Source organism: Corapipo altera, unplaced genomic scaffold, assembly GCF_003945725.1.
Source record: "Corapipo altera isolate COAL_440 unplaced genomic scaffold, ASM394572v1 2, whole genome shotgun sequence".
NCBI lineage: Eukaryota > Metazoa > Chordata > Aves > Passeriformes > Pipridae > Corapipo > Corapipo altera.
This window is the reverse complement of record NW_020884890.1, coordinates 283,935-298,874: the sequence shown is the minus strand read 5'-3', so window position 1 is coordinate 298,874 and position 14,940 is coordinate 283,935. Positions and strand designations below refer to the sequence as shown.

At 38.1% G+C, this 14,940-nt stretch overlaps 1 protein-coding gene across 1 annotated transcript in view; it reads right to left on the bottom strand.

The window, feature by feature from the left end:
- LOC113947940 (elongin-A-like) overlaps positions 1-14,940 on the bottom strand; it is a 17,637-nt gene that overhangs the window by 2,087 nt on the left and 610 nt on the right. Inside the window, exons 2-9 of the mRNA XM_027645095.1 lie at positions 8,689-8,745; positions 6,873-6,985; positions 4,848-5,550; positions 3,281-3,380; positions 2,302-2,475; positions 1,598-1,695; positions 646-826; positions 200-317 (exon numbers count right to left, since the gene is read on the bottom strand). Of these exons, the coding sequence (XP_027500896.1) occupies positions 200-317; positions 646-826; positions 1,598-1,695; positions 2,302-2,475; positions 3,281-3,380; positions 4,848-5,550; positions 6,873-6,985; positions 8,689-8,745 (1,544 nt within the window). The remainder of the gene's footprint in view (positions 1-199; positions 318-645; positions 827-1,597; positions 1,696-2,301; positions 2,476-3,280; positions 3,381-4,847; positions 5,551-6,872; positions 6,986-8,688; positions 8,746-14,940) is intronic.

Here is a 14,940-nt window from a genome sequence, read left to right as displayed (position 1 = left end):
ACAGAGCCACACGCAGCACAGAGCCACACGCAGCACAGAGCCACACGATTTAAAAGACAAGTTAATTTCTAGCCACTAGCCACTTAAAAAAAGGAAAGTAAACAGAGTTATTTAGAACTTCTGAAATATTTTGCAAGCAAGTTTTTGAACTGACAAAGACACCCAAACTCAAATTAAAAGCTTTGTACATAACACGTACTTCTGTATGGGATGAAACCAGGTGACAGGTCCTGCTGTCCCATGGATTTCTTGCTGTCGGCGAATGTTCCTGGGTGGTTTTGCTGCACCGGTCATATAAGCCATTTTTACTTGCCTGCCTAATACGGAAGCAAGGAGCAGAGGATATGTGACTTTTTATGCCTTTTATATCCAAAGGTCTTTGCATTGTTGCTTAGGATCCTCAGCCTAACCAGTAAGGTAAGATTTGTCTAACGCATAATACTTGCAGCATACAGCAAAGTATCATACTAATGCATGCATTTAGTTTTTCAGCAACTTTTAAATTAAGAACAGTGTTTGTTCTTGATGACTTCTAGAAGTTCAGCATTATTCTTCCCTGCAAACAAATCACTAAACCCTACATATTGTCAAGAACAACAGAAGAGACCGGATTTTGTAAGTGGAAGAGCTAACCACAGATTTTACCTTTTGGTTTCTCAGATTGAGCTGAAAGAATATTTTTTGTAAGCATCTTCAGTTTTTCTTCTCTCTGATTAAACAGCCTCAAGTACATTTCACGCCAAGACTCATATTCCAGGAGGCTCTCATTTTTAAAGTCTCTCTGGCAGTGTTTCTTCCACAAGTGGTCAGAGTCCTTTATAAACATCTAATGTGAACACAAGATATCTCCAATCAAAGATTTAAAAACATTTTCAAGAGTACCTACTAGCTGAGCCTGCAGACACAGCCCAAACCCTTGGTGGAGAAAGGTGCAGAACAAACCCCATCACACATGCCATCACAGGTACCCACAGTGTGAAGTGTGGCAATACCATGCAGAGATACTGACTTCAGCCTAGACATCCCACAGCTTCAAACAGCAGAGCCCTACACTGGAGTCAGTAAGCCATGCTTATAGTCTAGACTTGTGTTTACAGCACAGGCTCAGGCCACTCCAGCTCTCCACTTGAAGCACACAGAGAAAAGGCTAACTTGCAGTACAAAGGGCTACACACTCAGAGCCTCAATGTCCAAATGCATCAGGGAGCTGAAGTCCCAACAGCATGCATACTAAATCTACCACACACGAGGTCTCACCCCAGGTACTTCCTGACTGGTATGCTTTGCAACCTTAACAGTTCGTAACTTAAACACAGTTGGTTCTATTATGACTATTACGACTATTTCAGTGGCAAATACTGTGATCATCTTTTTTTCCTTTCTTATTTTTGGAAACAAAAATACTTTTCTATACACAGTCTTTCACTTAGTTATCAGGAATAATTCTCCCAAATGTTTTAAATCCTGACACTTGAGAAAGGGAATCTTGATAATGATAGCTTAATTCAAAGAAATTAGTATGAAAGACAGAAACCCAGTGCAACCCATGGAGTTGTGGAACTCCGTAGCTCCCTGAATTTAGCAAGGCAGAATTTACCAGATTACATTCTTCTATTCGAAACAACTGCTCTGGTGTGCAACGTGTTAGCACAGGTTCAAGAATTTCAAAGGGCACACCTCCTACTTCTTGTAGCACTACAAAAAAGTAGGTAAGGTACTTTCAGTGTCTTACATATTTTACTCAGTGGGTAACACCACACACCAAACAGTTTAAAAGTAAAAATACAAGTTAATTTTAGTAAGCACTAACAGAACACTTTTTGAAGTCAGGCTATGAAAATATTTAGAAATCAGCAGTTCCACGCTGACTAGCAGTTATACTTGAGGATGGATAATGCACCTTTGAATAGTCATTTCCCCATCTTTACTGATGTGTACCACTCCCCCCCTCTGCCTATGCATGAAATAAAAGAATGTCTTGATCACTCATTCTAATTTATGTAAATAAACATTTTGGGTGGAGGGGAACAGCAGACTTTTTGACTTATAAATTTATAGGACATTACATTTTAAGTAAAATTGGAACTGGAAAAATTGTAAACTGTCAAAAAGAAAACCCCTACAGTTTAGCACAGACATTAATCCCTTTTTAACTGCCTTTCAACCTGCTCTGAGTCACTGTTTGCAGGGCAGGACAATGTATTTTAGTAGGCCTGTTGTTGGCATGGAGGAGGAAAAAAAAAAAAAAAAATCGGATACACTTTCAGTCACAGCCTGCTACAAATCCCTTAAAGTACTCACAATCAATATTATTCTGAAGCACGCGGATGCACTGTTCATACAGTGTAAGCATCTTTGAAAGACAGACTGTTTTAGCGCCAGAGTAAACTTGCATTTTAGAGTTCAGTCTCCGTCCTGTGAATTGAACCGTCTCACTGACATGCTGAGGTGCTTCCACAACAGGTGCTACAGAAGCTGCAAGCAAAACATCAGCAGATTTTACAATGCTTTAAACATTCAGCTCTGAGATAAGCACAGCTGGTAGGACACGTTACCTTTTCTTGAAGTACAAAGTTATTGCATTACAGTTTGGGGCCCTTGCACATATCATATCGCAGAAGTCCACTCACCATCATCAACACCAAGACAGCATGTACACTGCAAGCGAGCTGCACCCACTCAAACCAGTCTTCTATTATTTAGCTCCAATCTACACGAGCTGTATTCACACTTGAGTAACAGCGTAACTTATCTATAGCACCTTACTGGCTCTCCTAAGTCATCCTAGAGAAGCCAGAGCCTACAATAGCAGTGACGTTTCAAGACCCCAGTGGTATGAAACCACTGAAACCTCAGGAAAACTGCTAGAGAAGCCACTGGCAAGTTATGTCACCCACCTACAAAGATGCTAGATGTTCCTATGCCAAAACTAGACCAAGTGCTTCATATATTTATTTTACCTGAGTGTTTCTACTAAGTCTATTCCTGTCTATACCTTAGACTAGGCAAAAAGATAAATGGGGGCTGTAGAACTACTACACAATTTACGCCTTCTCTACCTCTGTGATAACCTTCCATGGTATTTCTTTACTCAGCCAGCCATAAGGAAGGCTTATAACTCCCTTCAATTTCAACATGATTTTTACAGGTGAGAAAGTGAATGTGAAGCACTTCTCTGCTATGGAGAGATGAGCTAATACAGTTTATTAGAAAAGGAGATAAAACATCTCTACAGAGAGCTGTAAAAACCCGCAGCATTTCAATCTCGTATACTACCTACCTGTAAAGTCTGCAGCACACGGGGGAAATGAGTTTGAGATGCCTGTCAGAAATTTAGGTAGTGGAGTATTAAGAAGCTCCTGGAGGGATGCCACCTTAGCCTGTGCACAGTCAAAGAAACAATACTTCAACATTATAAATTTGGGTTTACAGAAACTTAAAATAAGCTAAAACAAAAAAAAAACAAAAAAACAACCAAAAAACCCCCAAAAAACTCCCAACAACAACAACAAAAAAAAGCCACCAAAACCCAAACCCAAATAACCCTTAAGCAAACCCCAAACTAGGATAACTAAAATTATTTCTTTTCTACACTAAAATTTACTGACAGGATTATTTTTTAGTGTACCCTTTCATACTCTACTTAGCAAGACTATACCACAAAAGGAACTTAGTGTGACATCTGCAATTAGTGCATAGAAAGAGATTAAAGAACAGTAGATCAGTTAACAGGCTTTCAGCTAAATCACTACAGAGGCAAGCAGTGAATGAGATAAACTGCAAGATGACAAAAGTACAATCCTAAAAGACAAGAAACACCTTTACACCTGGTCCTCTCAAGTCTCCTAAATCATACCTAAAATTTTCACAGATAACCCCTTAAAAAGGGATTTAAAGATGCAGCATTCTGTTAAGTATGGGTCCCTACAAATGTACTATGTGCAGTGTCAAAATTGGGTCTTAGGTGTCCTCCAATTGTAAGTCAGGCACTTACAGCCCAAAACTTGCATTGCCTGAACTTCATTTCAGTATCTTCAATAACTTTTCACAACTGCTTGAATATACAAGATTTTTCCTCAAACAGTTTAAGAATATCATACACAAGCCTCTACATTAATATTTCTCCATTTGGGACAGAAGATACCACATTCAAATTTCAGGTTTTCCACAATAAATAAAACCTGAAGCTTTCACATCAAAGTGAAGATACCTCTAATTTTCAGCACGCAAAATGCCGTTCACACACATAAAATGTCTAATTAATATACATTTTTAGATATACCTTGGCTTAGAGAAGCTACTCAAGCTTCTTCCACTTCAAGGGACTAGGATAGCTCAGATTAAGAACATGTATAATCTAGTTTTATATGCAATACTTTGGTTTACCTCAATGCATTTAAGCAAGGTTCAGCTCCACTGCAAGCCTTAAAGTTCACTATGAAAGGACCACATCATCTGATAAAAGGACTGTGCTGTACACAAACAGCTGCTGCAGCCACAAACCAGGCTGGTCAAGAATGGGAGAAGGGGACATCTTTCCAAAGGTAAATACCTTTGCACTTTGCAGGTCAAAAGCAGATTAGCTGATATGAATCAAACACTATTGCAATATTTGAAATAATCCTAAAAATACAAGTAAGTCAATTGCAAACCATCAGTATGCGATAAGCAGTCTTCCCCTCCCCCCAGTGATTGTAATTACTGGTAATTGCAATGGAGTTGATATATCAGAGTCACGCAATCTATTCCTTTAAATAAACAGAGATAAATTTCACTGAAATTAAGAGTGCAAAGCACTTATTTATCTGCAGTTTATCTGCTGTTACCTCAACCATGTAGCAGTTTACCTTTTTACTGGGAGTTTCTGATTGATCACACTTGCTTTTTTTTAAGTCTTCCACTCCCTCTTCTGCATGAGAAAGTTTTGGGGTCTTTTGTAGTAATGAGCTGTTCTTCTGTTCATGGTACTTCTTTGGCCGTGCACCTGTAGAACCAGCCTTTCTCTTTCTTTTGTTAGTAACTTGATCATAATTAAGATAAGATTCAAAAGACATAGTAGGGGGCTCGAATTCCTCATCACTAGATAATTCGGCTTCGCTTTTTATGACAAGTTTTTGTTTTGGTTTCTTCACACATTTAGGACTTCTCTGTTCTGAAGTATCTTTACTAGGCTTTTCCTCCAGAGGTGATAAGCCTTTAGCAGCTGCAGAGGAATGCTGCTTTTCTGAAACTTTCTTGCTGTCTGTGGAGTTGCTCTCTTTGAACTCACTGTCTTTAGCCTGAGAATTGGTACCACAGGAAGCATGCTTAGAACCACTGCTGCTACATTCTTCATTATCACATTGTTTTGGACAATCAGAATCTGTACTTTGATGGCTCTTTTCACTACAAATACGCTCCTTATTCAACTTTTTAGAAAGGGGAGCGCTGTTAGGACTTCTAAAGGCCAGTACAGATGCTCTGGACTTCTCTGAAGGCTTAATCTCCTTGGAAACAGAAGATTTTGTCTCACATTTTTCTTTTTCAATATATTTTTTTCCTCTGTGACCACTGCAACAATAAAAAAAAAAACCAACATCCCATTGTATATCTGATGCTAAATTTTTAAACAATCTTTGTTCCTACATTAGTAAAACTAAAAGCATTAAATCACACCATATATCAAAACACAGAACTGTGCTCTGCTGTGCTCTTATTTTTCCATTATCAGTACAGAACCCCAGAGAAGCCGCTCTTGGGTCCAGCACTGCTGAATATTGCAACAAGAATTGACAGCAAGACAAGTGGGGAGTAGGGACATAACCATCAGTTGGAAAACATGCCTGGCAGTACTATTTGCTTAAAACATGTTGGATATCACTTTTCATACAAGTTTCCCTGCATGCTTTAGAACACAGACGTGGTGCTTGAAGTAACTACAAGATAGAATTTACCACATGCTCTGTAGGTGGTACAGATTACAACAGGTCAGCCTTTATGATTTGCTCATCACAGGTTCTGGTATTTTGCTTTCCCATTGTTTGAACAACTTCAGATTTAATACGCATTATTTAGGCAAACTAAACCCTTGGTTTTCTCAACTGTCTCAAACTGTTGGAGGACTGCAAAGCACCTAAAGCAGAGTGAGCCCGGTCATGGCAGTGGCGGTTGCTTCATTCAGAGAAGAAACTGCATTTCTTCAGTGTGACTCCTCCAACATTAGAAGCCCCTCTCAGTCTACAAGAACATTAAAAGCAAACTCTCTATATGACTATGGTAGTATATAACTGTATATAACGCAGCTGTCTCCTTCGAGAACACACGGAGGATCACTCTCGAGGAGAAAAGGCAACGCAGAAAGAACCGTGTCTTGCAGAATACACCATCTAAGGAGTCTTTCTGTTGTGCTTTCTGCAATCGGATATGTCCGTCACGTATTGGCCTCATAAGCCACCAGTGTACCCTGTAACAAATGTGGATAGAGCCTTCCCAAATCTTCGTTCACGAAGCCCAGCCATGACAACAAAATCACTGGAGAGCTTCCTCATTTAACCACTACCTCTGGGAAGAAAGAGCAAGTTTCCCAATTTACTGAAGAAGTGCACAGCAGTGCCCATCATTGGTTTAGTCCTGCTTGTACCAGCTGGGACCTAAGAACGTCTGCCAGTCAAAAACCAGCTGAAGTCAGAGTGCTGACTGGATAATTCACCAATACTGGTCACTTTGATCTTTTTCGTCATATTTTATAATGGCATCCTAATTTCTTCCATTCAATTTATGCATTTGTCCTAATGCAGATTTGTCCTTCCAAACGCTTTCCTAAGCTTTCCAATCTCTATTTTTAAAGTCACACTACAGTATATTTAATTTTTAGGAAAAATGTTCACACCTACCTTTTCTTTTCTGTAGAAACAAGTGTTTTCCATTGTTTTACCAGAGTTTTAGCTATATTCCCAGCAGTGGCATGTTTCCTCAAACTATTAACTGTTTTGCCTATGCCAGTTTCCTGTGGAAGATAATGCAAGAAAGATGGGCAGAATAAATCACAACTCTCATCCCAAACAAAACCTCCTCTAAAACTGCTACAAACAGTATTAGCCTAGTAGTGAGGGCAGTCCTATGGCAGCTAAGGAAATAAATACTCTTTTTTACTGCAAATAGAACTGAAGGCTGTTATTTATAACCAAATATGAGGATTAAAATGTGGCCTTAATTCATAAAACTAAGAGAATTTACCTCCATTAAATGCACATCTTTCAGGAATGTCACTTGTCACAAATGCTTATGCCCACAAAATGCATCAATTCAAATTTCCTTTAGGCAGTACCTTTTAGCATATGAGAGAGCATATATGCTGGACATGCTGTAACCTAAAATGCATCTCAACCAGTAGTATGGGGTACAGAGGTCAAAGGAGCAAAGCTATTTTCAAAATATCTTGTGCCTTCAAGTCTCACTCCAGTGTGGTTTATGTTGTTAAAGCAAAGCTATCTTGCAGTCTTTGAGTGTTTATAGAATCACAGGTGATTTTAATCTTGTATTATCAGCAAGCATCTCTGATTCACAAACTCTTAATTGTAAGATGTGCACAAAATGTGGAATTCAGTAGGTTTGCTGCAACCTGTTAACGCTCTTGCTAACTAGTGAAGTGATACCCCCCGTGAGGTCCGAGCAAGAGCTATAAACATGCTACTCCTACATAAGCAGCTCGGCCCCTACAAAGGGCTTCCATAAATTCACTTCAAGTGTATTTTGCTTATACATAATTTGAACAATCTGATTTGGTAAGTCAGTTACTGCAAACAGATGGAATAAATCTGGTAGGACTATTTCATAAAGCTATTTATGTCCTTCGAATGCATTAAAAATATGTGGAGCCCTCAGTTGTAAGATATCTCCTCCTTCTGTTTGACTTTAAGGCTTCCATCAAAGTCTGACTCATTATAAAACATGCAAGTTTGCTGGGAACATGAATTGTCTGCAGAAACCCTTTGCCATTTTAAATAACTAATTGCAATACAAGATTATTTTGTTTTCCAATAAAAAACCATAAATATTGCTGTATTCCAGCAGAAGTCTGCCTGTGTTTAGGAAGGCAAATGCCTTTGCCTCTTTGCCTGAATAAACTAGCAAAATGTCTTAATTATATTTTTCTACTACTCTTCAAAAAATTCTCTCACAAACCCCATATTTTTCTTCTTCCCAAAACACAGACACATTGCTTATGATAACTAGAAGCTTCATAGACTAGTGTGATAATATCGAATATAAAATTTGACAGGATGTGGCTTGGGTGAGGATAAAAGTCAAAAAATCCTTACTTGGGATGCCTGCTCTTTAAATGCAACAAACTAACTTTGAGCTGCTAATAAAAGACAGAAGAATTAGACAACTGACCTAAAGAATGGTTCACCTTTATTTGCTTTGTCTTTAGCATTGAGTGAAAGCAGTTTTACAGTGAAAAGAAACCAACCCTGATTACTAAAATGGCCTCTATATGCCCAAGTCCCTGTTCAGTACTATCATTGACATAATACTGCATTTGTCAAGTTGGATGCCCAGCTTCAAGGAAATGAATCTAACCAAATCATGATATAGAGTCAAAATTCTAAAATTTAACATGTTCACCACCTCTACAATTGCAAACTCCTGACATTTTCATAGGAATTCACTATGGAAGAGTTTAATATATTGTTATTGATCACTTACCACTAGAATATCCAGTGATAAATCCAAATCCCGTAGTATCTCAAGTGTTGTTATGATCTGGAAGGAAACATTAGATTTATTGTTTTAAACAAATATTTGAAACCCTACTCTGTTCTTCTCATCCTCATTCACTTGTTTAATCCGAAAAGACTCAATAATTTTAAAAGGAACACCCAGTATCTCCAGGAAAACGTAAGCACTCCTTTACTGCACATCAGGGCTGTGCTTGCAGTCTGTGCTGTGAACCAGTACAGTTCTGCCAAACCCCCAATTTCAGTAACACCAGAAAATCCAGTAGATAGCTTGAATTTACAATTATAGAGATTACAATAAAGATCAATAATAGAGTAGTACGGGATACATATATATGCCACACTCCTCATGTAGCAGTGACCCTCTTTAGCCAAAAAAACAATAGAAAAGCAGCACTAGGCAAAACTACCTAAAAAATTGGCAAGTGTCACAGTCAGTAGCACTACTCCTTCACCAGCCCAGGCCAAGAAAGGACGATAGAGATGGTGGGACCCCAGATTACACAAAATAAGGTATTGAAAACATAACTGCAATTTGTACATTAACAAAATGAGCTCAAGCTAGAACAGCTGTTTTCTTTTGCACTGACAAAGTGTACATCTATTACAAAACTCAACATTTCCATAAAAGCAGGAAAGGTTTTTTCAGATACAAAAGGCTCATCTTCCTATGACAATTTTTTAATAAAAAAAGTCTAATTTATAAGTAGAGTATAAATTTCTACAGCAACATAATCCAGTTTTTTGGCAGTGGGTATACAGCACCCCAGGGTCTTGCAGCTGACCTTATCTTTCTGTTGTGGTTTAGGAATAGTATTCCCCAATCTAGTGTTCCCACTGAAACACCTCAAACCACATGCATGAAGCTATGTTATGTAGACAGCAGAATTAATGTACAACTGAAGTAGCAGCATTTCGTGGGGTTTTCACAAAGCCTGGAATACTAGTCAAGTGTTTCAGATCACTGATGCTTCTAAAGCGGTAACAGCAGCAAAGCAGACTATCCAGAAACCTTTTAACTACATTAACAGCTATACTAATTTAAATAACTGATCAACTGTCACTTATCACATTAGATTTTGGTTCTGAAATGGAATTGCAGGAGGTGGAAGAGGTACTAAAAAAAATGAGTAGCCAACTTGAAAAAACAATTTACAAATTGCAATCCAGGGATATACTTCTCTACTGTTGCTCTAAGTTTCATTGTTCCTGTAATGCCTTAGAAGTGGAATCCCACACAACACTGAATTTCATTGTGTACAGTGGGCTCTATCTACATGCCTGGCATGCAGTTCTTCTGTAAATCATCCACTCTGCAACAGTGCTTCTGAAACTAGAGAAGCACAGGAAAAATGCTCCACAGCCTGAGAAAATGTGAGAAAAGCTGTAACAGTAAGACATGCACCTAGGACCACAGGTAACAAATCACTTCTCTCCCAAAAAGGTCAGCTAACTACAAAACAGCAGGATACCTACTAAAAAAGGGGGGAAAAAAAAAAAGAAAAAGCTTCCTGACCGAGATTTCAGAATTAGCACAAGGGCCATGTGATGTTCTGCTTGTCTCCCATTTAGGAGTAAGACTCTCCCCAAGAAAAATAATAATTGCTCACAATGTTAACATAGTTTCCAATGCTTGTGATTATCAGTGTCAAGTTAGTTCACTTTTTATTTAATTAAAATAATATATATCCCCATTGATTTAATTTATTTTGCAATGAAAAAGGAAGTAACCCACTGCTGACAGGTTATATTGTGCTATATAATATGACTAAATACTCAATCACTGCAAACTACTATGAATAAATCTCATAGGCCAAAAACAAACGTCTGTGTGGAAGAATACATTAAGACACAAAGAGAATAGGAGTTTTGAGTATTTCCTCTTGATGGGTTTTGGACTAATTCTTAAAACCAAGTTTATTTCAGAAAAGATTCAGGAAGCGAGTAATTACTATTCATACAATTTTAAACCAACAGGCTATATTACAAAAGTACCTAGATGACAAGCATGTCTAAAAGCAGTCAACACATTTTAATGAAAGACAAAACTTTCAAAGTTTCCTAAACTAAAGACCACACTATTCATTTTGGTCACTTGAAATGTATATCACATTTGGAAAATTAAGATAAACAACACTGTTTCATTAAAACAAAACAAAAAACCAACAACAACAAAACAAAACAACAAAACCAACCAAACAAAACAAAACAAAAAGCATTTACCAGACACTGACAAGTTTTTTAGAAGTTATACTGATCACTTGAGAGAAGGGAACAGCTCAGGTTGCAGGGAAACCAGCCACTCTGCATGTATAGGACTAGTACAAGGCTCCATTTGCCTTGCTCTGTAACTAGCCTGCCAGTAGGAATCACATCTTCCAGCTCTTGGCATTTAGAATCAAACTTACATTCAGACATGACCAGAAAATAAGCAAATTTAATTTGTGGCAAGCGTCTGTAGCAGCAGAGAAACTTTCTATTTATCCTATTTGCTAGAGAGCTCTGATTTCTCTATCAAAGTCTTAAAACATAAGCTCCAATATCTATCAGCCTTTGGTGATGGCCACAGAAAGGTATACTGTGAAGCACAAGACACAGAAAAGTTTTTCACTGAAACCAAAGTTCGTTAGAAACACAAACTTTGCTATCATATGTATGTAGTATACCATTACAATTACTGCATAAAATAGGGCAAAAAGAAAGTAATCTATCTGAAGTCTGTTCTGAGCAGGCCTTTAAAAACAAAAAGGAGACTGACTGTTGAGGCACCTTGCTCTAACCATCATTCACCATAGCATTTGTGGCCCATCTGGCTCTTCTTGTCTCACTGGACTGGATCCAGTAACTTCTTCCCCCAAGTTCTTCCACATACATGCAACACATATGTAACCCTCCACTGGTTTTCAGACTATTTTACGTTGCATACCACTACCAGCTACATCTCATGGTAAAACTACTGAGACTGTGAAGTTTATAGAAAAATTATGAAGTTACCTTTTTATACAATTCCTGAACTATTCTACATAATTTCTAAATAGTGATTCAGAAAGAATGATCAAAAACCTTTAGGATTGCTGGTTTTCCAATTAATGATATTACAAGCAAACCCAAGACACAAATCTTCATGCAAACAGACAACAAAAGCAGAGCCCTATGGACAAACACAGCTGGCACACACATACTGGTGTGAGACAAAAGCAAAAGTGACAATAGCAGCAAGAGCAAACAAAGATGCAGAAGAGAAGGGAAAGCAGGCTGGCACTTGGAAAGCAGAGGGCAGTGGTAATGAGCAATGGGTAAGGAACCATGTGAGCAAACAAAATTTTCCAGAGTCAAAACTGAAAGCAAAGTAATAACAACAACAGATCCCAGGTGCACTGGGTTTGGTCACTTCCCACTGCACCAGTGTGTTTTACAGTCTTCTCATTTTTTCTATCTGAGCCTGGAACCTCAGGAAGGATGGGACCCATTAACAGGTTCACAGGCCATCTGTAGTCAGGGGACTGACTAAACATTTCATTACAGTAACTCTTTCCTATTTTCTGTCCTTCCTTCTGCACTCAGTAGCTGCTACTTTCTTTCAAAGAAATCCCTATGATTCTTTAGCTCATTCTCTTCTAAAATACAGCCTGTGAAATTCCACCAAGTCCACAAATTCTGGCTGAGCTAGAGAACTCCTTCTAAAAGAGCACCAAGACTCTGAAGACAACACCTTAGAAAAAGTCAGCTCTTTCCCAAACAAATCACTCGTATTCCCTCAGTTAACAAAAAAAAAAAAAAAAAAAAGGCACACAACCGTTTGCCTAAAAAAAAATTGCCTACTTCGGTTTTCAACTATTAAATCTAGTCATCTCTTCCTGATAATTAAAGGAGCCTCCTTTCAATAATCTTATACAACACAGAAATAAATGTAAACATTAATCACACAGTTTACCTTGGTTCTTTAGTTTCATTAAGTTATGCCAGTCATTCTCTGGCTGTCTTATCTTTCCAGTTTGGTCAGTATTGTTTTTAAAAACAGTCCTCAGAACAGGACATAATATTCCTGTAACTGTCCCTCTAACGCTGTATAGCAGTAATAACATAACCTTGCTAAGCTACCCAAAGATAGCATTTACTCCATAAGCCATTGCATTGTACTGCAATTTCATGCTCAACTGCTAATACATCGGAGCTCCAAATCATTTTCTGAGTCAATGCTTTCCAAAATACAGTCTCCTATCCTGAATGACCTATATTCATAGCTCCTAGCTGTGACTTTCCACTGAGCCATGGGTTGCTCAAATGAATGTAGCCTAGCATACGATCAAATTTGGTTTCTAGAAATGACTCTTCATTTGACACGAATTACTTCAGTATGTGTACCATTTCCCTATAATGCTTACGGTCTTCTAAATTAAGAAAGAGTTGAGTAGCATCATGTCAGAAACAGATGGATAACCAACCTCCATTTCACCACCACCCCCCAAAAAAAAGAAAACACCACAAACCCACAACCAAAACCACAAATCAACATTGTTTCCTGATGAGGTCTGGCACTTATTTTTGGTAAGTGCAACTGAACTCAGTTTTATGTATTACATCAGGTCCATGACACTGCTACTGTAATCGGCATTGCACAGAAGCAAGTCAAATGTCTTGAAACTTGCATATATTTATGACAATTACTGTCAGCTGAATACAATTTGGGATAAATTTGGCAAAACGTATCTACATAACAGCTCACTGAGTGGCATGGATTATGGTACCACCCTTCAATTCTACATCAGTTAGATTCTTAACACAACATCATACAGCTGCTCAACACATTCCTTTATGATCAACATCAGTGAAGACTATTTCACTGACCTGTATAAACAACAGCATAGTATTTTTTCCTGTACCTTCATTAGAACCTTGAACATCATTCAATACCTATTCTTTGTTAATTCTCTGAAAACTCAATGAGTAGCTATCAAACCTCACACATTAAGAAGCTTTTGACATGAACAATTGATGTTCTGCATCTTCTCTGGTTACTATCATATCAAAGACTATTCAACAATTATTAGAAAGTCCCAAGACAAACATTATTCTTAGTATGGAACAGAAATATTTGACAACACTAGCACTTGCCTAATATTGATTTGTTATTCTTTCCACACATACCTAGAACTTTCCTCTTTGCCTTTAAAGATGCTAACCACATTTCTATTACTAGATTTAGCTTCTGTTAGGAATGCATTTCATGACTGCTATCAGTTTCTCACTTTTCCTACCACTCCTTAGGCCCTTGTTATTGTAAATATTTCCATTTCACTAAACACACTTTTACCAGGGACAGCAGAAGTGCTGCAGCACCACCACTAGTCACATTTTATGCAGCACCTACTTGCAGTCACACTGCATAAAAACAGATCATCTCTTCTCTTAACAAAACCAAAGTTGCCAGAACTATTCTCATTTTTCACTGGAGTTGAATGTGTTCTGAAACTTATTGTTTTGGGATTACTTAAAAATTAATTACCTCTAGAATTGCTTCTTTCTCTTGCTTTGCTATCTCATGTTCAGAATTGCATATCAACACCAATCCAATGTACTAAAAAATTCAAATACTATAATATCTGATAACTTCTGTCGCACAGGAAGAAATCGTAGGTTCACTGAACTGCAAATTAAAACTTCTGAAGAAGTACCAGTACAGATATTTGTATTTTAGACAGATATTACCTACAGCACTGCCATTCAAGTAGATAAACCTTACTGGCTAAGAAAATCAGTATTTCCTCTATATGCATAAATACACACTTTAAAAACACACTCCAGGTATGACTCATAGGTAAGCTTTTCAAGTTCATTAGCTACCAAATACAAAGCAATTTCCACTGCTGCCCTCTGTCTCTAAATACTCGCACAAACTTGTATCAAGTTTTGATGCCTTTGAAACCCATCAAGGCAAACGTGTTTTATTTTCAAAGCAAATGTGACCCTCAAAAAACCAAACAAAAACTACCCTACTCTTTTAATACACCTTCTTTAGTCGAATGTTGCATTCGTAAAACATTGAGACCAATTTGGCACATGCTGCTTTGTTTCCAGTTCCTTCGGAGTCCAGGCTGTTGCTCAGAGAATGGTCCGTGCCTTCGTCCCCCTGCGCCGATCTCCCCGTCCGCCTCTCTGTTCCTCCAGCGTCCCTGTGCCTCCAGTGTCCCCCTCTGCCTCTCTGTGCCTCCAGTGTCCC